Consider the following 23,160-nt stretch of genomic DNA (forward strand, 5'->3'; position numbering starts at 1 on the left):
CGAAGAGAATTTTCATCGAAATAGAGTATATAATATTCAAATCAAGGACGTAAATTAATTAAGAACGCTTATTCCATAATTCGCAAATTGATTTTTCGGCAGAACAGATCCTTTTTTGAGGATTAGTATTAGGAGAGCATACCAGCTAGGAGGGGGCTAGTAGTTTGTCTTCTGTATAACAGATGGCGCTGCCTCATGTTGTGCTTTTGCTTTTGTTATACAAATAGCGCTAATGCTATAATTAACCTCTATTTTAGTAGAATAGCATGAACAGCGCCATCTATGAGCAAATTTTAAAGACTTGTGCTACTGAGAGCGTCATCTAGTAAGTGTTATACAAACTATTATTTGAATTATTTATTTGAATTATTTTTATTGCCATTACTTGACCAGCAATTTTAACTATAACCACGTTACTAACATGCTCTCCTGTTACTTTTGTGTTAAATGTCCACTTTGTAGAGAAATGTGCCGATCGTTTATTTTTCATTTATTGTACATTTTTCTAGTATTTTTAAAGAAAAGGTAAACATATAAAGCGATGTTTAGACGGTGATCAAATGCTGCTGATCAGCTCACCTGCTTTCATTATTTTGGATTCACTGTTTTATTTAATTGATATAGTAAATTGTATTTACAAAACGAAGAAAAGAATGCTAATTTTTCAGCCCTTTACATAGCTCCAGAGTTCTATCAAACATTTGATTATGTTTAGTCTCATCAACTTCTGCATAATTTCATCGCTGTTTGATTGTGTAGTAACGCTTGGTTACGGGGAATTTCTGTGAGACTTAATCGAAGCAGTAATATTGATTTGATCTGTAATATAGCAAACTATTTCTGATTAAATAAAAGCAAGAATTAATAAACAAATAACCGATCTACTACGATGGAAATGCCGATGTTTGAATCACTTAGTACAAGTCAACAGTCGCGTCTAATCCTCAGTCCAAATGACTAATCTTAGTCTAATAAATAATCACCAAGTTGAGTTCAAAATGTATCGAGGCCTAGAAAATGTTAATCATTTAATACTGATCCTACTGCTAGTACCGCCGTTCGTACTGTAAATGTTTTATTATTTGATACCTGAAACTTAATCTTGTGTGTGCAAAATAAGATGCGCGAGCAATTTTCCAGTGAACAGAATCGTCGCTAAAGCCAATTGCACGCACCATCCAAGCAACCAAACCGTCTTCGTCTACAAACACTAGCCTTCTCGCTCACACGTACATCAAGTCCGTTGTTGCTCTGTCTCGTTTCGCCACCAAGTTCCCACGTTGTGCATAATGCATTGTATGCAATTTCTACAATTTATATAGCTTTAGGATAGAAGTAACTATCTTTCCTTCTACAATTATCCCTTCGTCTCTCTCACTTTCTCTCTCTTTCTCTCTCTCTCTCTCTTTATCTCTGAAAGATTTTCTCATCCTTAAACTATAACAAATCCGCTCGTAAAAGTCCTTCGTCGGTGTAGAGTGCAAAAGGCGTACATTTAAAAGAACGAAAACAATTGAAAATGCTCAGTTCTGGTTGACTAATTTTATTTGTCAGCAACAATATCTCATTTCAGCCGAATTCCATGGACTAAAAACTGATGCATTCAGAAAACTGACGCATACAATCCCGATAATGCCTCCCGGAAGCCATTTATTTGCAAAAACCCCTCAATCGCACATTTACAATCGCGCGTTTGTGCCGCTCGATAAAGGCCCACATTTCCTCGAAAAAAAAACCGCACCTCATTTGTCCCGACCTCAGTCCATTTGGAAACTATCCGGCACCCGTTTTGCTTGCATGCGTCCGCCAACCGGGCCCGTATCACATCCGTGAAGAGCCGTGAAGAACGTCTTCCTCTGACCGCGCCGATCCCACGGCAAAACGCCCGTTTTCCATCGCCCCGATTCAATCGCAAACCGAACCGGCTACACCGAACGGAAGCACCGAAATCGCCAGAATCGGATGTGCAAACAGAGCTCCAAAAATTTAATCAAATAAATGAATATATATCCCCGATCCTTTTTGGCCAGCTAATGCGCTCTCTTCGCATGCGAAGCTACCTTGGCCTTCCGTGGCGTAGCTTCCCTAATAATCTGCCAATGGTTGAGCCACGCAAGAGAGAGAGAGAGAGAAAGTAGAAAGGACATTACTTTCCCCCGGGGGTAAGGATATCCCTGGCCGCATTCCGCGTTTTTCCCGAGTAGTTCCGCAAATAGCAAGATAAACACCGATGCCGATATTCCCATATTCTGCATCCACACGCTGATCCACGTCCAGTTCGGAAGGCTCAAACTGCCGGCCGATGGGCAGATTAATTATCGCTAGTGCGCCAAAAACGCCCTTCTTTCCGTTTCCATTTTTCTGCTTTCTGTGTGTGCTCCGACCGGATGACCGAAAGCCAATTCAATTTAGAACATCATCCGGCGGCATCATCGGCTGGGCTCATACATCATCATTCGTCATGAACGTCAGGATCGTGGCGTGGTAGAAAAGGCTCCATCGTGCCATGCCAGCTCGGTCAATCCGAGGAGGGAACAGGACATGGTTCACCGGGACACCGGGGAGCCCATTTTAATTTGATATTTTAAAAGCTTCACCCTTAGGCGTCACCGTGGCTGATTGATCCGTGTCAGGACGCTCGATGACGGTGGACAGTTGGGCTTGCCTGGTCCAGTGGTGGTGGTTCCATCGAACCGGCCGAAAACATTGGCTGGGGGTTCGCTTTTTCCCCCTTCGAAAGGAGTAATTCGATACTTTTTTGATGGGCTCGTTCGGATGAGCGGATGAAGGCACCCATTAGGCGATGTTCGGGGCCATTTCTGTTTCTGGATGCGGCTGGCACGCCTTGCGCTCGAATTTCATTGGATGATCGATTAGCGCGAAAGGACACGAGCGAATCCGGTTTCGGAGTGCCGTTTACTTCTTTTTCTCCTTTTCGCTTTTCGCTGATCTCGAATGCTTCCATTGGCAATGGTGGCGGTCAATTTATGTTGCCTTTTCATGTCTCATTTGTATTGTTTTTGCGAACGCTTCAACGCAGGTTACGTGTGGTAGAAAAAAACACCTTCCGTGGAGCAATTAACCCTTGCTACATAGCTTAACCCTTCGAAAGGACATTCCAATCTCATAATCCACCGTGTTCAATCCACTCTCGAGTGGCGAGTTTTTTTTTATCATTTCAACACCATTTCCAACGATACGCTCATCCTTTCATCCTTTTAGAATGCCCGGCAAGGACACTAAAGGACACCAAAGGATACCCGACACAATGCCATCAATTGAATCCACTTCAACGCGTACCGTGCGTATTAATCGAGCAAGTCGAATAGACAACACCGAAACACATCGAAGGTCTCACAAGCACGCGGGCACCCTCGAAGTGCATCAAAAGAAGTGCCCGAAAGGAAAACTTGCCCCGAATACCGTACGTCATAATTAATAAAAACCTGCCGCATTAATCTGTAACACCTAAGCGACGGCCACTCAAACCAGCATTCGGTAGCACCTAGCGGCCACATGTGACCGCGTGGTGTTCATAAAGGACGTTGAGGAAATAAAAAAAAAAGAAGAAGGACAAACCACCAATTAATCAAAACCCCCCCCGTTTTCTCTCTCCCGGCCAGCACGACACACCGAAATCAATCAACCTGCTGGCGTGGGATCACCGTGAGACACCGATCGTAAGATGCACTTTTACAACGTCTCACCTTCGACAAACCGGCGCAGCGAAAACAAAAGAAACGACGCATTTCACACCTTGCACCTTGCCACCAAAAGAGGTGGATGGAATTTCTTCGATCGAAGCGTAACTTGGTGGCGTTTATTACGCGAATGAACGTGTCGCCCTGAGCCCGCCAGGAGGTGCAAAGTGGCGTGGTTTTACAGCACACGCCGGCAGCTACCAATGAATTCAGGAGGTTGGATTCTCTGGAAGATGTTTCGGCGAAGGTGTTGAGTGATCTTCGCGTGCAAAAGTACTCGCCTGAGGTTGGCTAGAACTAGCGCACGCGCGTGGTAGCTTTCGGTTTGCTAGAAGACAAAACAAAACAAAAAAACGAAACGCCAAGCTAAGTGGCTCATTTCAAACAAATTACCTACACGTTGCATATCGATTTTAGCACCCACCCCGGGGTTGCACATCGAAGTGCACATTTTGCGTTGGCAAATTATTTCTCACACGAGTGTGAAAAACGACCCAACCGTTGCGTTCCTTGCGTTCCTTACGTTCCTTGCGTTTGGGAGAGTGGCCATTACGCGATGGTACGCGACCACTCGCTGGACGCAAACACGTGACCGGAAGTGAATCCCCCCCCCCCCGCTACATTAATAGAGAATCATCCCCACCCCCCTTGGAAAAGGAAGAAGCAGCCGTTTTTTTTTTGGGAGGGAAGGAAAGAAGCCTCACGAACCGATCGGTAGACCTGGTTGCATATAATTGATGACGCTTCGATCGCTCTTCCCTCGGGTGCGGTAGGGTCGCGTGCCCGTTTTAGGGTGGGGGTGGTTTTCCGACTTGTTGCTGGGACAGCGAAGACCTTTCGCCGTAGGGTTGCCGTGCGCCCGTAATTACGATATAATGGGTTGCAACCATTTTTTATCTGCATTATTTCAAACCCCCAAACGAGCGTCCCGGCCGTTGATCGATGCGGCTGTGGGTTTGCGGCCGGGCAGTGGAATGATTCATTTTTTATGTTGTTCGGACAGGGAATAGCTTCTTCTACGTTCTTCTCGCAAGGGTCAGTTGCGTTTTGCGTGGGTCAGTGCGTATGCGTGTCACGCACGCTCAGACTTCCTGGCGAAGGCCTACTTCGATCGTACCGGCAGTGAAAAATCGCCAGCTCTCGCTAGCCTGGCGGTCGGTGATTGGTTTCGTGGCTTTTTTTTAGCTCGCTGTTTGCGAATCGAACGGCAATCCCGAGCGACCCTTCGGGGCTAAATATGTCGCCCAAGACACCGGAAAACGCGACACCGATGTCAAGCGATGATTAATCAGTCCATCCGTACCGAACCTGAACAGAAGAGGGGTTAAATTTTATGGGTCCGCTCGCTGGTGGCATCATTTGCGACACGCGACTCCACAGTGCCGAGTTCCGTTTGACCCTAATTTTGGGACCCCCCCCCCCCCCCTTCTCCACACCCAGCCTATAACGAGTGGCCCGAAAATAAGTGCAACATATGCATAATTAATCACCACCACGCAACCGTTCGAACGCTTCAAGACCGGGGTGGCACAATGACACTCGTTGTGGTCACGTGACGCGCTTGGGTGGGAGCTCCCTTCAGGTCCGTGGGAGCGCATGGGAAAAGCTCGAAAAAACCGGCCTCATCAGTCGTGGGTGTGGTGCGAATTTTACGAAACAACCCTTAAACGGCTATACCCATTCAGTGTCGCGCCAGGGCTCGTTATGCTCTCATTAGCCATCGAATTGACGGCGAAGACCTTCGGAAGCTGAGACAAACTCGCGCTCTTATTTGCCCCCCTGTTTGGGGTTTTTCGGGCAAAGAAGGTTGCGTTAGCGATCGATCTTCGTCACCTCGAACGTGTGTTTGCTCATTATCTGAGTGGAATTAGCGCGAGGAGATGGCCTTACCGCTAACGACCCAGCTTGCACATCCCGGGTGGTCTCGAACCAACGCCGGATGGTTTTATGTTTAAGGACACGCAGGATCATCCTAGGATCCCATTTCAGGATCACACCGGTACTCGAAAAAATCCTTCCATTGGGCCGACGTTTATGGTTTCTTCCATTTTTTTTTTTCCACCCCGTGTTTTAGCGCAAACACTCTAACGACCGATCGGCGACGATCAATGGACGCGCGAGTAACCATCGCGTGTATCCTTTCGTGCGGGATTTCTTCCGTTTTGGGGTGTTGTGCCGTGTCATCGCCACCACACGGGACCACCTCGAAGGGATCGTCGAAGGATCTCGCGCCAGTTCAACACCTGCGATCGCACCCCCCCGGAGCACGGAAACGCTCAATAAACTGGTCTCGGTGTGGTGTTGGTGTAGTTTTTTTTTGTTTTCCCTTCGCTTGTTTGTGTTTTCATTCCCGGCCGACGTTTGTCTCTCTCTCGCGCGCGCGGTCATTCACGATAAAACAACACACCCTACGGTAGGGCAGCATCAAAGTAGAAAAGGAATACAAAAAAAACAAACCGGAATCTAATGTGGGGGTTGATGTTTTCCGCCTGACGCGAAGGCAGGAAACACTTCGAGGTGGAAAAAAGATGAAACGGGACAACACAACCTAAGAAAGAGCAAGAGGCACACAACAACAACAAAAAAAGCCAGTTGGAAACAACATCAAACAAGGACCAACCTAACCAGGTGGGTTGGTAAACGCAAACGCACTTTCAGCATCAGCCGAAAGCAGCGAAACGGAACCCATAACGATCGTGTGGCTTGTTTCGGGCACTTTCTTTGTGCCTCACTCTGCCGTTAAGTAGGTTCCGTGGGTCCTAGCCGATGGGGAGTGTTTGTTTGGTGGAAAATGGGGTGGCTTTTGGAGAGCGGAAAACAGCGTCCTTGCAGCAGGTAGAGATGCAAACCGCCCGGTGCGGTTTTTTTTTCAGAGGATCGCAATACGACAGGACATCAGGCAGTCCATTTCCCTTGTCGAATTCCATACCGCTGTAAGAAAATTCAGCATCCTTTGTAACGGGGTAAGAAATACATGGACTTAGAAAAACGCTCTATTCATACTTACGCTGCATTTTACATCAGATTTTTTTCCAACGTTTGCGATACCATGAGCTCACAGCGGTAAACAAACAATCAAACTCGTGCAAAGTGTTCCGGTTTATTTCCATCAAAACGCACCCTTTTTTTTCACCCCTCCCCAGGGAACTCGTGAAGGGCTAACGAACAGAGTGCACCGCTTTTACCGTGAAAACTCTCGTGAAAAAACTCAACACATTTTTCCCCTCCGTTTATTTTTTTTCATCTCACACACCACACCGATTGATAATGGGCACTGCTGAGCAGCTGATTTCAGCTTCACCGATCACGTGCACCCCGGGAAAAATCACAACCAAAACAAGGAAATCATTTCCCATGCCATTGGTGGGTGTTTTTATTGTGCACTTGCCGCGGGTGGCACGCACGCAGCGTCGTATTTTCTGCGTAAAAAAGCAAAAGCACGTGACCGTGGCAACCAAGCGATCGAAGCCAGCAACAGCAGCAGCAGCAGGAGCATTTAAAAGGCTGAGATTTCCCGGCTAAAACGGGTGGGTCCTTTTTCTCGCGCTTGGGTCGGGATTACAACGGCTTAAACCACCGTAACGGGAGTGTGATGCCGAGCTGCCGACGTTAGTCACTTGGTTCCGGCAGCCGGTGGGTGGGCTTTGTTTGCTCAAACCGATTGTACAGCAAATTAATAAACTTCCCAACCGTACCGTGGAAATAGTTCGTCGTGCGTACGGTGACAAGGAAAGGGCAAACAAAAAATGCAGCGCAAAAATAAACACCAACCCTTAGGGGGGAAGGAATTTCAGGCCCTCCGTACAATGGAAAACTTCGCCAAACCGAACCGAAGGTGTGATTTGTCGAGGCGCGTTTTGTGGCCCCCAAACGGGTTGAATTTAAACCTTCATCCGATCGGACGCGACTAACCTTGACATTTCCCCTACGACAAGGTCCCCGTTGCTGGCCAGTGGCGAAGGTTGGATGCGTGTTTGATGCCAAAATATTTGCTACAAAACCGCTCGATCTCAAGAAAAGCTCTCGAAGCGCCCGGGGACGAACCGGACACGTTGTTGTGCTTTGACGCTCGTTTGCACGCGAAACGGACGCGTGTTTGCTCAATCACTTACGCACCGGCACTTCGTGGGGTGTGTATTTGCGCATGTTATTAGAATTAAATCATGGTAGTAATTGGGCAGAGCCCTAGCCACCAACACCTTTTGGAGGTGTCGATTACGAGCGTTCGCTCGTTGTTGGTTAGCTCCTTTTTTTGTCCACACATCGGTTTTGTTTGACCCATCGACGACACGTCTGGGTGTGCGGTTTCTGTTTTTTTTACTTCTCTTACTCGAGTACACTTCGTTCGTTCGCATCCGGGATATCGTCGTAATTAGCTCACGAAAAACAACGGCACATTAGGCCACATTTTCCTTGAGCCCTTGAATCGTTACTCTCGCACATCAACGGCGGTGGAAAATCCGCCTACTCCGATGGCTGCCGTTGCTATGGAAACACGCACTTTCCTCGTTCTCATTCACACGCTCGCTCTCCCACACACACACACACACACACACACACACACACACACACACCCTTTTCCGAGTGGGCTGTTGATGGTGGTTCGTGCAGAAAATGAACCTGTTACGGGAAGAAAAAGGACTCATTATCAGTTCGATCGCAAACGATGGGAAATAGTTTGAATATGCTGCGGTTGCCGGGAATTATGCGTGGGAAATTGCGGCAGGTTGGTTGCGTTTTTCCCCCGGGGGAGGTTTTTCCGTCTGATCGCGTGTACGCGGCGAGACGTTTGAAGTGGTTGAACCCAGAAGCGATACATATTTCGGGGCGAATATTTCACAACGTTGCGAGTCGGAACGGAGATTAGATGATTTTTGTGAGCATTCCGTACACCATTTGGCTTGCGTGAAATGATCAAACCCGGTTAATAGACCGGATGTTGAGGGTGCGAGAATAAAACAGTTGTTGCTTCGAATCCCGAATCGAACCCAAGTAATCGTGTAGGTCGTTGTGTTGTGTATATACGAAACACAAAACCAGTAATCGATTTCTTACTTCTGGCTTGTGTTACACGGCGGGACATCTCCATTGGACATCAAAATGTCGCCTTTCACCCAAATCAACCTCCAACCCTGCGACCGGTGAAATAAAACCTACCAATTTCCACACCCGACAAACGCTTCCTGCAACAATGCCCACCAACACTGGCCCCCGCTGGTTCGCTGTTTGAACGCCTTCTCTAATATCACGACCCTTCTAGGACGCAACCCCAAGGGCGAAACAATCGACCACGGTTTGTCCTGTCTCGAGGAACGAGCGAATGATTTGTTTCCCGTCTCTCACATGGGACCTCCACCCTTCCCATTGCACAATTGGCTGTATCCTTAAACGTTTATTAATATCCTGGTACCGGCGTCCCCTTTGCGCACGTGGTTTCGAGTGAAGGGGATTTTCAGCAACGACAACCGACAACCACCCCCGAAGGGCATTCCCAAACGGCGGAACCATTTACCACGACGTGGTGCCATGGTACTCAACCTCCTCCCTTCGTGCGGGTTGGCCACGTTTATTAGCATTCGCAAATCCACCCGGGGCTCGTTTTGTGAGGGGTTGCTTTACGGCTGGAAGACGCTGATTTATCGCCCCGCGGACACAACCCGTAACGGTTCCTTCGGTTCCTTGCCCGGTTGATGAACTCGCCAAACTCGCCGGTGATTGGAAGAAATTGAAGATTATCACGTTTTCGGTCGGCAATCACGGCGATTGCCGAAGAAAGGGATGTGGATTACACTCTGATGGGGGTGGGTTTGCGCCCATTTTTCCCCAGATGATCCCTTTGAAGTGCCACGCCGTTCGGTGGCTTACTGAGGGATTATTGAGCGACCCAAAACCACTCGAAAGAACAATGGTTCGAGCTGCTGCTGGCGCTACGATATCGAGGCTGGTTTTTTTTTCTTATTTCTCGACCGTGCCTTCAATATCCTCAACGATGGGTTGAGATTAATGGGGTGGGCTGGTGGGTGGACGAGTAGTTTGGGTTAATGGAGCTTCCAAACCGGTATGGTCACGTCCGCCGAAGACGAAAAGGTCCCATTACGTACAAACTACTTTCTTTCTTGACACCGACCGAACGCACAACGGAACCATTTCTGACCTCGGGCAAGCTGCGGACGTTCAGTACCGGTAGCGCTATTTAGCGCCATTTAAGGTCACCTCAATCTTGTGCCACAATCGGTTCCATTGATCTGCGGATGCGCACCGATGCGGGTCAACGTGCGGCGTACTCGCGATCGCAGGCTGGTTTGTGCAGAAGATAAAAAAAAAACGAAACCCTCCCCCTTTTTGCGCAAATTAATCTCCCGCCGGTTGTGAAGCGATCCTTTTACCTGTGTGCAGGGTTGTGCAAGTCCCCCGACCGGGAACTTCGGAATGAATGGGTCCCATTGAGACGCGTAAATGCCTGTGCCAAACCCACACCCGACGTGATCGTCTGCGATGGTAACGGTAGCTCGGTTGGGCATTCTGGCAACTGGCCGTGGTTTAAGTGGCTCCAAATTCCCAAGCCGATCGGGAGCCACGTCCAGGATCATCCTGGGTGGTCTTGAAGGTGGCTCGCCAACCTGGTCGAAGGGTTGAAACCACCCGCCAGCTCGCAATCTCAATCAGAGCTATTGTTTGGAGCTCGAGAATCGACGGGCAAGTCATCCCCAAGTGGACACTCGTTCTGCATTTCGCTGGCGCATCTTGACGAGTCATGCGTGACGAGACAGTGAGGTACACCAAGAACGAAAGAGAGAGAGAGAAAGAGGGCCTGTCCTTCACGTGATCGGATCCATCACCATCCAGAGTTGGGTGCTTGATCACAGACGACTGTGATCGGTGCCGACAGCGGGTGGATTCTTGGCTCATCCGCACATAAAGCTACCGCCCCAGGGTTTCGAGGCCTCGGAAAGCTTCTTAGGCGTTCCAGCGGTTGCGTTCTCAACCGGTCGAACCGGCGGGGCAATAAAGGCGTTCTATCGCATGAGGTTTACGTTTTGTTTTATTCTGCTTCGAATAAATTCACACCGTGCTGTCCCGGGCAGCATCTCCGGACGTCGTCGGAGGTCCGCTAGGGCGCGGTTCGCGGATTGCAATCAATGACCACCGCACCCGGGGGAGAGAGAGAGAGAGAGAGAGAGAAAGAGAGAGAGGGCGGAAATATTCCTTTTTAACAATCACATGCTAATTAAATTTGATAAACCCGTACACGCACTGGCTGTAATGCCCAACGATGGCAAAGGGTGAAAACGAAAGCCCATCGTCGCGGGAGCTGATGAGTAGGTCACGGAAAAATGGGAACCTTACGATCGTTTGTGCAGTGTGTGTGTGTGTGTGTGTGTGATATGTGATTTTGTTTCTTTCTCGCTTAGCCCTGGCTTTACCCGGCGTGCCATTGTCCTGGCTTCAATTTCATGGGCCGTTCCGTCGGTTATTGTGCCGCTAAGTGGCATTTCGAAAACCTTCCGTTTTTCCGCACTTACGGTGCACAAAGTGAGCAGCTCACCTTCTGCTGCGATGAGAGTGAACGAAACAGGAACTGAGAACGAAGCAAGCGAAGCCAGCTCAAGGCATCATCGATCGGAGCTGGCTCTGGTGCGGTGAAACAATGAAACAACCAGCTTCTTAACGTGTTTCAGGACATCCCGCCGGACGAAATAACACCAAGCTGTCCGAGGACCTTGCCAAGGAGACGCAACCAACCGTGTCTCCGAGATGGGCCGGCACGCCGGAGATTAATGCTGCGCAAGAGGGAAATTGAAAACAGAAAGGACCAACGAAAACCAAGGCGGGGAGAGAAAAAAATTAACTCGCCCGCATTTTACAGTCCATTGAGCCGCGGTCTGGGACTCACGATCCTTCGGCGTTATCCTTCGACAGGGCGTCTTACACGGGGCCACAAAAGAAGCACGGAGCGCTTTATGAATGAACGGCTGCCGAGGGCCAGCAATGAAAAAAAAAACCCCGGGTCGAAAAAGGGAAACCGATTGGGTGGCGGCACGAAAAGAAGCAAACGGATTCCGACAACAAAATGCTACTTTATTATTCATTATGCATAAGAACGTGTACCGCATCGACCTCTAGGCGTACGTCCACGCCACAGGTGTTTCGGGATCCGGATCCAACCGATACCGTCGGAAGCGGGAAAGAAACGAAAGCATCCGCCTGCTGCCGGAACTTCCGCCGTTCCACCAGCTACCAATTGCCGGTGTCTATTGTTCCGTTCGCCTGCATGCATGACGCCAATTCGACGCCATTGTATGCGGCGGCCTGTCAGGGTGTGCTTCACGGTTACGGCCTCCTTCCAGAAATGGCTTGCCGCTTTCACGATCGACTTATGTTGAATAGGTCCTTGAGTGGCGGTCTGGAGTGTGTCAATATCATTACCGTTTTAATCCTTTGAATGAGGCCTAATATGTTGGACGGCTTGCTTTTGCTGGCTAGCCGTCTAATAATCTTAGCTGCGTGAGCGTATTTTCCCACTCCCGGTGGAACAAGATCAGGACGTTCGATAAATGATTGCATCCTTGCGAGAGTCCTATAGACGGATAGAACCATTTTCAATTGCTCTCGGAGAGCTTTGAAATGAAAATTTGAAACAATTCAAAGGAAACTCTACCATGTCTTTGCGAGGAACGAGGGAAAAACCGGCGCGTAATTTAGCAGCAAACTCGACCGAATTCATATTTAATGACGAAAAAAATAAGCAAAAAATGTCTCCCAACGCGCCCCCAATGCCCGGCCAGTAATTTGTTTGCCCGCTTGTTTGGCCCAAACCAAGGTTTCGATAAATAAAAGCGACTCGCTCACCCGGGCTCAAGTGCCGCGGGTATCGGTGATGTCACTGGGCGGCTGGTTTTAGATACCAAAACCCCGGACCGTGCTGGGTGGTCCACGAGAGATACCACGGTCGAATGCAATCGGCGTTCGAGCACGTCTCGCGGCCCCTCGTTGGGGTGAGAAACTGGACACTTCAGACTGCACGCTCCGTAAGTGCAGTCCCAGGCTGGCGGAGAAGCCTTCGCAGCCGGTGTTCGAGGTCCATTCGATCCATTAGAGGTCCGTTTGTTTCTTCAAACGACGCCCAAGGTGACCGATTGAAGAGCCCGAGATGACGCACGGATCGGACGTTTCTGTTTTGGGGCTAGCAAATGAGAACGCTTTATCGGAGTTTCACCGGGTTCTAGCGGGCTAACTCGCGATCGACTGTTCGTTGGTTCGTTGGGTGCAGTTCATTCAACTCCACAGTTAGCATTCAGTTTCCAGCGACACCCTCAAAGGACTCGTACACAAACGTCACGTCACGAAAGCCGTGTCATCGATGACGTGAAGCTTTTTCTGCACCGCAACCAGACCAGGATGATCAGTGAAAAGGATCGGTAAGGTCCTGATCACGCCCCAAAAACTAGCCCATGGTCAGCAACCGGCGCCGGCAATGACAAATCAGTTTTTTGTCGTGTGTTTGTGAGTGCGTCTCTTGTTTTCGTTGTTCTTGAGCCCAGTAATTGGGACACGCGAGCACGTCACGAGCACGTCACGCTCGAAGGCGCTAGCGCTAGCGGAAGACCATCAAACAATGGCCATTGTGCGCCCGTCAAGGCAAACGGGGACAAAGCAGAGGGTTGGCGTAAAAAGGGTGCGTAATTGAATTGCACCTTTGCGGCAGATAACGCAGGCAAACCAGGCAGCTGCGCAAATGTCAAACTGACAAAACGGTGCCGTTTGGTGTGACTTTTGACGCCTCGTGCGATGCCATCGATCGCCCCGGCACGTCGACGTTCGACGACCGATCAAACTCGTCGTCGGTGGCAGGAAAACTCGTCACCATGGAAACGCTCCGACACCATTCAGCCATTCCGCTCCGGACGCATCCATCGCAGTAGGTGACCACTCCTTAGACGCTCAGTCGGTTGGTAGGGGGCGAGGGCGAGGGGGAGTGGGTGGGGTGGGTGGAAACAAGCGGCCAGTTTTCGGATCAACCCCCGTCCCAAAGGGGGGAGAGCAGCCACCTGCGTGTGTTGTGCACGCACGAGGTTGAAACGAGAAAACGAGACAATATTTAGACAAACAATTTTTAATTCTTCCCTCACGGGCATCCCCACGTACCCCGCTCGGTACCGCTTGTTTGCCCGATAAGCTTTAACAATGTTTATTTCTTAATTATTAGCTGTGATTTTTCGGAGGTGAGATGGGTCCCTCCGGTGCGACCGCGATGGGATTTATGTACATTTTCACTTACCTCGGGCCGCGAGCGTACTCGTGGCTCACCCCGCCGGGTGGAGCTCCTTCACACACACACACACACACATGCACAAAAGGGGTACGGTTCTTGGGGGTGGCCAGAAGGGGGGGGAGAGGTGCGTTGTTTGAGCGAGGAGCTGCGGCTTCGCGGAACGGGCACTTTAAGGCACCTCTCAAAATCCGCCGAGTTACGGGGCTTTTCCGGAGTCGTGGCCGGTCTTCGGTTTGGGGTGGTGGGATTTTGTGTGTTTTTTTTTGTTTCCCCACCCCGGGGGTGGCCTGCAGGAGGAGGAGAAGGAGGAGAGCGGAGCCACGGAGATCGGATGCTATGTGATTATTGTAATGATACGATGATTTTTTGTGAAAACAAACATTTGCCGGAATGCCGGGAATGGAGAGAGCAAACACAGGCAGCGCGTTAGGGTTTCCCATTTTAGGTGGCGGCGATGGTTTCCATCACCGGATGGTGGAGCTCGTTTGTGGCTTTTCAGGGGGGACATTACGGGTACATAAAGTTCTCGCATAACCACGCTACTTAATGATGCGATGGAGCGCCCAACGTTGGATGCTGCTTGTGAATAGGCTTGCGTGGACCTGAAGCTTACCAACCAGCGGCATTTCTGGCCAGTTCCCCATTGCCCAGTTCGGCATGATAATCAATATCACAATCAAAGAGATAGCAAGCGAGAGAGAGAGAGAGAGGGCTAGTGAGAGTGAAAGAAGCGGAAACGGGAGCTAAATATTTACAAGCCCCAAAATTCGTCGATTTCCGGAAGAAGCGCGCGCTATCACCGAACGCACGTCGAACGCTGATAAAGCGACCAAACAGCGCCAAACGGTCGCGTGGAGTACGCATGTCGCGTGCCAAACGTCGAGTCTAATCGGCGAGCAAAAGAAAGAAGAAGCGAAAAAAAAAACAGAGCAACGGGAAGCAAAAAACCTGAGCGTCTTCTTCATTGACGGAGCGCCAGAAAGTCGGTCAGTTATCGATCGACCACGGGGTGCAGCTGTGCCCATCGGGCTGTGTCCGATCCTTTTTCGATACCGTGCCGGTAGATTAAGGGTGAAGAACAAAAACCTCAAACGGGGCGCGAGCGTATCACAACGCATGCGAGCCCCAAAATGGCCCCCCTGCGTGGCTAATTTGATAAGGAACAAATAAAAAAAAACGTACATCAATCGGCGCGTTTGTGGCGCGCTACCGCCGTTTCAAGCGGCTCGATAAAGCGGACCCATTATCGCTTACAACCCAATCAGACATCGGTTGGTAGCGATAAACGGTTGCCGAGTGGTGAGAGTATGCGAGCGCCATTTTAAAGCCGAGAATTTATGTTTATTGGGCACCCTTTTTGGGAGCAGCTTGGGCCGTCCTTAACCGTTTTGCATTTTCTCCGAAACCTACCATGGGATGATCCATCACTGTGCAAACGCATGACCGATATGGTTCCGATTCCGCGTAAAACGCCCAGCCCTAGAGGCACACTGTTTTCCCCAGCAATTCCCAGCAATCGGAGCAATCCGCAGCGGTTCGCTTGAGTCAGCACAAAGCAAACGGACCAAAATGGCTGCTGCGAGAAGGCTCAGTCAGCGGTCCGATAGCGCAAGGATCCACACGTTTCCCCGACGCGGCTTGGACGCCTATCAGTGTGACGGACTCACACAGCTCTCATCGGGTTCGTTCCGGGATGACTAAGCCACGAGTCAGGATGGTCTGAAGAAACCCGGCACAAACAAGCCAGCATTTCTTGCCGCGTCGGCGAACAAAGAACCCAGCCTGGACGCCGATCTGGACTCCGGCAGCTGGTCACGTCCAGGCAGTGTGCGACGGTGATGGCTAGCGTGGCTTTCTTGGCGTACTTTCCTTCCACACCGAGGCACGTATTATCGCTGTATGATACTTTCGGTAAACAGTCTTCGCAGGGTCGATGTGAAGACAATCTGCGTCACCCGGGCGCTTCTTTCTCTCGCTCGTCGCAGTTCACACAAAGAACAAATTGGGTTGCGCTGGTTTTCCTCACTCGATGCTTCGAAATACACACACGTACACGCACACACACACACACACACACACACACACACACACACGGGTGATCATCCGAGGATCCGAACATTCAAAACCATTCCGCTTTGCGTGCAGGAAAGGCGCGTTCTCAGCGATATACCTCTTATGGTTCCGGCTCTTATCAGCCAAAGAAGCGTCTTCAAACAGCCTTCAGATGCACACGCATACGTGCCGGGTTAAAATGGCCACCGGAGGCACATACACACACACACACGCACGCACACGGGGTGACGGGGAAAAAAGGGCCGACGAACGGTGATGACCTTATCCTTATTCAAATGCGTTCCTCTACCTTCTGGCGGGCTTTGAAGATTGTGAGCAAATACATTCGGTTCGGTTCGGTTCGGGCAGCCCCTGGACGCCCTGACTTTAAACGCACCGTGAGCCATGGCGTCCCAAAACACCCCCCCTCCCTCCGATCGGTGAAGGAACCCCGATGGTGATGTCGCTGTTTAGTATTTACCGAGTGCGCAGTTCTGTGTGCACAGTGATAAGGCTCGCCGCGAGATAGAACGAGAACGTGGGCGCTGGCTTGGGCGAGTCATCGCTTTTCCGCTGCGCAGGAGGGTGGAATAATTTACCTCGATGCATAATTTCGTGTTCTGGCGTGATGGTGGCCTCCAGTTTCCGCTTCCCGGAATCGGTGCGATAAAGCGCACCCGTCTTGGAAGATTCTTGCTGAGTTGCTGGTTGCTGTTCGCGCGCTCCCGACGGTTTAGGGCGATGATTAGTTGACAAATTGCGCATAACGCAAACGTGCAAAGATCTTCTCGTTTCCTTTGCATGAATGCTGACTAGCACATTGTGGCGAATAAAAAAAGCCGAAGCTCAACGCAGCAAGGACGAAGGACGACTGTAAAATTGACCCAGTTGCAAAAGTAGCCATTAGTTGAATTCGTTCGTGGAAATTCGCAATTCAAATGAAAATGAGAAAAAAATAATGTCTAGCAGCGCGTTGAGCAAACAGCTTTAGACATACGAAAACATCGCGCTTAATATTTGTTCGCTGATATTAGCCACATTTGCATATGAGTCACGTTTTCCAATGGTACAATGACCGTTCAAAGCATTGCAGAAAACATACCCTTAACTCACGCGTCAGTTTGACAACCGTGGAAAAGAGTTTTCACTCCAAACAACAACAAACAAAAAAAACGCCTCAACACAAACTCGTTGGAAACTTCTTTGATTTTCACCCCCCCAGCGAGGCAAAAAATGAATGCGTTTCGTGCAAAAAAAAAAAAAAAACCAATCGTCGGCCAGCTAACGCAACCGACGCCACCCGGTATGGCCGCTTTCGTGTTGACTCTTCGAGTTAATCCTTCCGCTGGGTCGCGTAGGAAATGCGCACACACACACACACACAGACAAAAAAAGCAACAGGGTAAAAATAATTAATAAACAAACTGATAAGATAGCGTCCGACGCCCGGGCGGTTTGTGCACACTTTACTTACCTTCTCAATGCGATCGGCCGTCGCGGTCGCGGTCGCGATTCCGGCCAGACCAATGCGGCCTCGTGCGCCTCTTGACGGCGGTGACAATTTACGGCCAAGGCGGAATTTACCGTCGATCGAGTGTTTCCGCGTCTGCTGGCCACTTCCGGGGGCCACTTTTCCGGACACACTGCGGCGTCGTTGGTGTTTGCCGTCGGTTGGACAAAAGGCCACCAAAAAATCCGGCCACACTGTTTGTGCTCTCTCTCTCTCTCTCGGTTTGGTAATTTCCAACATCTTGTGCCGCGCTCCTCTGAAGGATGTTACCCACCCGGTCCACTGGTGGGACCGCTTTTCCGATGGACGATTTTTGCGTTCGCGACGCGAGCCTGTCACCGTAAAAATTGTCACTACGAGTGCGGTTGGCGTCTTTTCCATCGATAAACTGTCAATTCCTCGAACCGGGCGCGCCAGACCTGGCCACCTTTGAGCCGCCGTTGAGCAAACGGTAACCTCATGCCTCATGCCCAGGCTCCGGATATGGTTCCCTTGTGGTTCATCCCTCGGTTGCCCCGTAGGGGTGGAAAAGCGCGCGCGCGCGCGCCCAGACCTCGCGGTCCTTCGAAGCGTACGTGCGTACGCTTGTGTTTGTGTGCGTGCGTGCGACGCATCGTGACAGCCATTTTCCGCACGAACACAAAACACGGGTGTGTCGTGAAAGCTCACAGGACACGTATCGGTGTGTGAGTCTCGTGGTGTTTCATTGCACAAATCGCATGCGCCTCGATTCGAAAACCAAATGCGATCTTCCGTTGCATTCACCCGAACGGGCACCAGCGCAGGGAGGGAATTTTCCCTTGCACGAGTACGCGCGCGCCTGTGTGTGTGTGTGAGTGAAAACTCGCGCGCTCCCAAAGCCAAAAGGAAGCGACCGGATGCGTTAGCTCCGCCCACCAAAGGCGTCCAATGGCGGGTATTGGTTGACGGACCCGGTCGGCTTGCTGATTGGAAGAGTCACCCGGTTCTCCTCGGCCAGGTAGGGAAATACGCACGACCTACGCACGCACACTCACACGGACACACACGGCCACACTCGATCCTCCACACGCACACACCGGCACACACGGCTGGGTGTCGCACTTTAAGTTTAGGCACTTCAGGTCGCATACTGTTTGAAAGCCAAATAGTTGCTGTTCCCCTCTGCAAACAGTCACATCTTGTCGCTTGTTCTGCCACGGCGAGCGCACTCGCGGGCGCACTGGGCGACTTTGGAAGTTTGTTCAACATTATAATATATAAACATCAACATAATAAAGCTCTCGCTCGCCCGCGCGAAAGTGTCCGCGGGAGTGTCACCAAAAGGAGCAGCCGCAGGAGCCGCGAATTTTCCGGGCGACGGATTGCCAGTGCCAGTGAACGACGATCGTCTTCGTCCTTTGGGGGCTTGATCCTTGCCGCGATAGCGTGAACTTACGTGATTGTACGGTACGGTGGGGTGTGTGTGTGTGTGTATGTGCTTGTGTGTTGTGGAGTGTGTGATCGCGATTTGATCTTACATCAGAGAGAGAAAAAGCGAGAAGGAGGATCTCGATCAAACGATCGCGAGAAGCAAAACAAAAAAAAAAACAGTGAACAGTGACCAGTGAACAGTGAGAAGATCGCAAGTGAAGATCGACGTGTGCGGGCCAAAGTGTCACCGAGAGCTGTGCGCGGGAAATCCGGTACGAGTTGCACGTGGCGCACCGGAAAAAGTGTTTTCCAACGCAACCGACGGCTAGGCGTTTTGCAGCGCCATGCCATCGCGCAAAGTGCAATCCTTAACGGTGACGGACTAACGCGAACAAAGCACACGCAGTGAGGCGATGTGAGTCAGTTGGTGCGATAAGGTCGGGAATTACGGTGCGCATTAGTCACGCACGGTGCCGTTGCCGTGAAAAGCCCATAAGGATCTGCCAAACCGGGCAGAGGGATACGCACCTGCTTTCGTTCGAGTGCGCGAGTGAGTGAGTAAAGCGAAAAACACACGAAACAAAGCACGTCCCGGGATGCAGAAGCTGTACCCGGAAGGCTCGATCAACACGAGCAGTAGTATGGCAGTCGGTGGCGCTGGTGGTGGCACCGGCAACATGAGTCCAATGGCGGCCACGTACAGTACGATGAACAGCATGGGCATGGGCATGACGTCGGTATCCCCACAGGGTGGTGGATTTGGCGCCACAGTACTCGGTAGCCCGGGCATGGGTGGTATGGGTGCGGCGATGAACAGCATGCCGGGAAATTGTCTAACCTCGACACCGATCGGATACAGCTCGATGGGATCGCCGATCAGCAACATGGGCTCGTGCATGGGTGGCAATGGGATGAGCACGATGGCGGCCATGTCTGGGTACACGAGTGTGGCCGGAAGCCGGGAAGTCCTGGGTGATCCGAGCTCACCGAACTCGGTGGCATTGCAGCGGGCTCGCACGGAAAAGCCGGCCGCAACGTACCGACGGAATTATACGCACGCGAAACCACCGTACTCGTACATCTCGCTCATCACGATGGCGATCCAGAACAACCCGCACAAGATGCTCACGCTTGCCGAGATCTACCAGTTCATTATGGATCTGTTTCCGTTCTATCGGCAGAACCAGCAGCGGTGGCAAAACTCGATCCGGCACTCGCTCAGCTTCAACGATTGCTTCGTGAAGGTTCCGCGCACGCCCGACAAACCGGGCAAGGGTTCGTTCTGGACGCTGCATCCCGACTCGGGCAACATGTTCGAGAACGGGTGCTACCTGCGCCGGCAGAAGCGCTTCAAGGACGAAAAGAAGGAGGTGATCCGGTCCCTGCACAAGAGTCCTGCCCACGGTGGTAGCAGTCTCGATGCGGTTGGCAGCCCGGATAAGAAGGACCCCAGCGAGGACCATCATGGGCATCATCACCATCACAGCCACAGCCACAGTCACCATCACACGCATCACAGCCATCGGACGGAGCACGCGAAGCTCGGTGTCGGTGTGGGTGTTGGTGTGGGTGTCGGTGACACCCACGGTATGCTGAACAGTGCGGTGCACGGTAAGGATGCGGATGCACTGGCGATGTTGCACGCGACGGCGGATCTTTGCCTGGCGCAGCAAACGCACGCGCAGCATGGTGGTGGAGCGCATCATGCGACGCACCATCACCATCACCATCCGGCACACCAGCAGCTGCAGCAGGAGGAACTGACGGCGATGGTGAATCGGTGCCATCCGTCGCTGCTCGGCGAGTACCATTCGATGCACCTGAAGCAGGAACCGGCCGGCTATACGCCCTCTAGTCACCCGTTTTCGATCACGCGGCTGTTGCCGACCGAATCGAAGGCCGACATCAAGATGTACGAGATGAGCCAGTACGCCGGGTACAATGGGTTGAGCCCGCTGCCCAACTCACACGCGGCCGCGGCCGCCCTTGGGCAGGACTCGTACTACCATCAGAGCCTCGGGTATCACCATGCGTCCGCCGGAACGACCAGCTTGTGACATCAGTATCCGCTCGCATAAGTGAGGCTGAAGGGCTACTATCACTTCGCGGACCAGGCGTCCAATCTCCAGCAGCACCAGCACCAGCAGCAGCCGTTTCAAGGCCATCATCCAACCCAGCAGCAACAGCAGCAGCACCAGCAGCAACAGCAGCAGGATCCGAGCCATCACATTACCCAGCAGCAGCAGTCGAATCAGCAGCACGAGCTCGAACAAGAGTGGTTGGAGCTTTCGCAGCTGACCAGCTCGAACCAGACTGCCATTCGGCACGCTTTCCATCCGGAGTTGGCCGCCGGGTGTACCAGCAGTAACAGTGCGTCCTCCACGTCTAGTCTCGCGTCGGATGGTGCGTTCTAAACGGGCTCAGTGGCTCGGTCTCTTCACGATCTTCCTAAACGGTTGGGCGAGTTTTGGAGTGCTCACTCGTACGACCTTCGCATTCTTTTTCTCGGCCACCAATCTTTTCCGCCGTCTCTAATGGGCATTAATGAACGGCGTGGTTGGGGCACCTATTTTGCCGAGCTGTGTGTGTGTGTAAGTGTGTGTGTGTGTGTTTGTCTTCGACACGCGGCCAAGAGATCGAGAGTCAATCCCACGTCACCCGAAATTCGAGTGCTGCTCCAGAGCCAGCTAACCAAACTCGAACTTCTCGAATGATGGAATTCCGCTCACCCACGGGCGGATTCGGTTCCGGTGCCTGTGTGTGTGTGTGTGTCCTCCTCCTCTTCCTCCCCGTCTTCCCCTTTTAATTCCAAAACGCCTCCCGCAACGGCATGGTAATTGTCGTTAACCTCAACCTCCACCGGGCTAGGACCTCGAAAGCTTCACCAGACGATCGCGCGTGAGGTGATCATACGTGCGTCGCGTGCCCGTTTCCATTTTCTCTCTGTTCTGTCTCTCGATCTTTCACTCTCTGCCTCTATCTCTCTCTCTCTCTTTTTCTCTTACCGCTGGAATAACGTGCGCGCGCGCACATGTACGGTAGCACCGTTTGAAGGGGTGCCACAAGGGACCTCGAGTAGTGGTCACTTTCCGCACGGTAGCCCAAAATTATTCTTCCCTACCATCCGCAACGGGGAGAAACACACACACACACATATCCGCACACGGATGACCTCAATTGGGTGGGGATCGATGGGAGGTTGAGTTCCGTCCTCGCAAAGAGGTCGCATCCATAACGACCCCCGGATCCTCGGGGAGATGTCGCTTGAGTGCGATCGGTTTTTGAGGTTGGAAGGGCCGTTGAACAACTCGAAAAAAAAAAACAACACAGAAGATGAAGGGGGGGAGAAAAAAAACCTCAAACACACACACACACAGGGGGTGGGAATTGAATTTTAGGCAAAGGTGGAGCTTTCGACGCGTGCGATGCGATGCGATTTCTGAATTAACCAGTTTCGGGATCTCCGCCGGTCGCTAAGAGGGCAAACCAACGTGTTTCGTGTTTTCGAACTTACGCCAAGCTCTTCTCGGGGTTCTAGTGGGGGGGATATAAATACGGTGCGTTTTTTTGTTATGCCTCTTTCGCTTTCCTTCGAGAGCTTGTGTCAACAGGGCGGACGAGCAAGTTCAATTTAACTTCTCCCGATTGATGGGCTTTGGATTTACTTTAGCTCCTTGCGAGGAGCTTCGCTCGATCCGAGAAGTTCGTGAGCCCCGTTGGGCAAAGTTTTGGGAACGGTTTAATGGATTCGATTGGAGAAATTGAAAACTAATCACAACCCACGGTCGAGGTTGAGCTTTGCGTAAGGGACACCCGATTCGGTTGGTTTCGGAAACCGAAGGGTCAACCTGTCAACTGCAGCACTTGAACAGCACCAGAGCACCCGACGGGTCTGCCCATCGACGGTGTGCTGCAGGTGTGAATTCGGTGTGCCCATCTTTACTACCGGCTAGCCGCTCGGTTCGGTTGGATGGGTGTCGGGCTCGTTTTGGGGCCAAAAATCGAACGTAGCCGTTTAGCTGCCGCATGCTAACGAGCCACCCCGAAAACTGGTTCGGTCGCAGCGCCGTGAAATGGCGGATGAATCGCCGCATTTGAGCACAAGGGCTGGATGGTGAGATGTGCGCTGCTGCTTGGCCCCAGTGAAAATTACGGCCAATGCTCACACGGCTGCATTTCTGCTGGTGATGGTGGTGTAGCACACACAAATGCGAGTCAATCGGGAAGGGAAT

At 51.3% G+C, this 23,160-nt stretch overlaps 1 protein-coding gene across 1 annotated transcript; it reads left to right on the plus strand.

Moving 5' to 3' along the window:
- Positions 1–19,524: 19,524 nt before the first annotated feature.
- Positions 19,525–20,985, plus strand: LOC128720616 (protein fork head). Its single transcript, XM_053814294.1, has one exon. The coding sequence runs from the start codon at positions 19,525–19,527 to the stop codon at positions 20,983–20,985; it is 1,461 nt and encodes a 486-aa protein (XP_053670269.1).
- The last annotated feature ends 2,175 nt before the right edge of the window (positions 20,986–23,160 follow it).

The sequence above is a fragment of the Anopheles nili genome, chromosome 2, assembly GCF_943737925.1.
Source record: "Anopheles nili chromosome 2, idAnoNiliSN_F5_01, whole genome shotgun sequence".
Taxonomy (NCBI): Eukaryota; Metazoa; Arthropoda; class Insecta; order Diptera; family Culicidae; genus Anopheles; species Anopheles nili.

What these genes read in the sequence shown, in the direction of transcription:
- LOC128720616 (XM_053814294.1), top strand. Translation starts at nt 19,525, where the DNA reads ATGCAGAAGCTGTACCCGGAAGGCTCGATCAACACGAGCAGTAGTATG.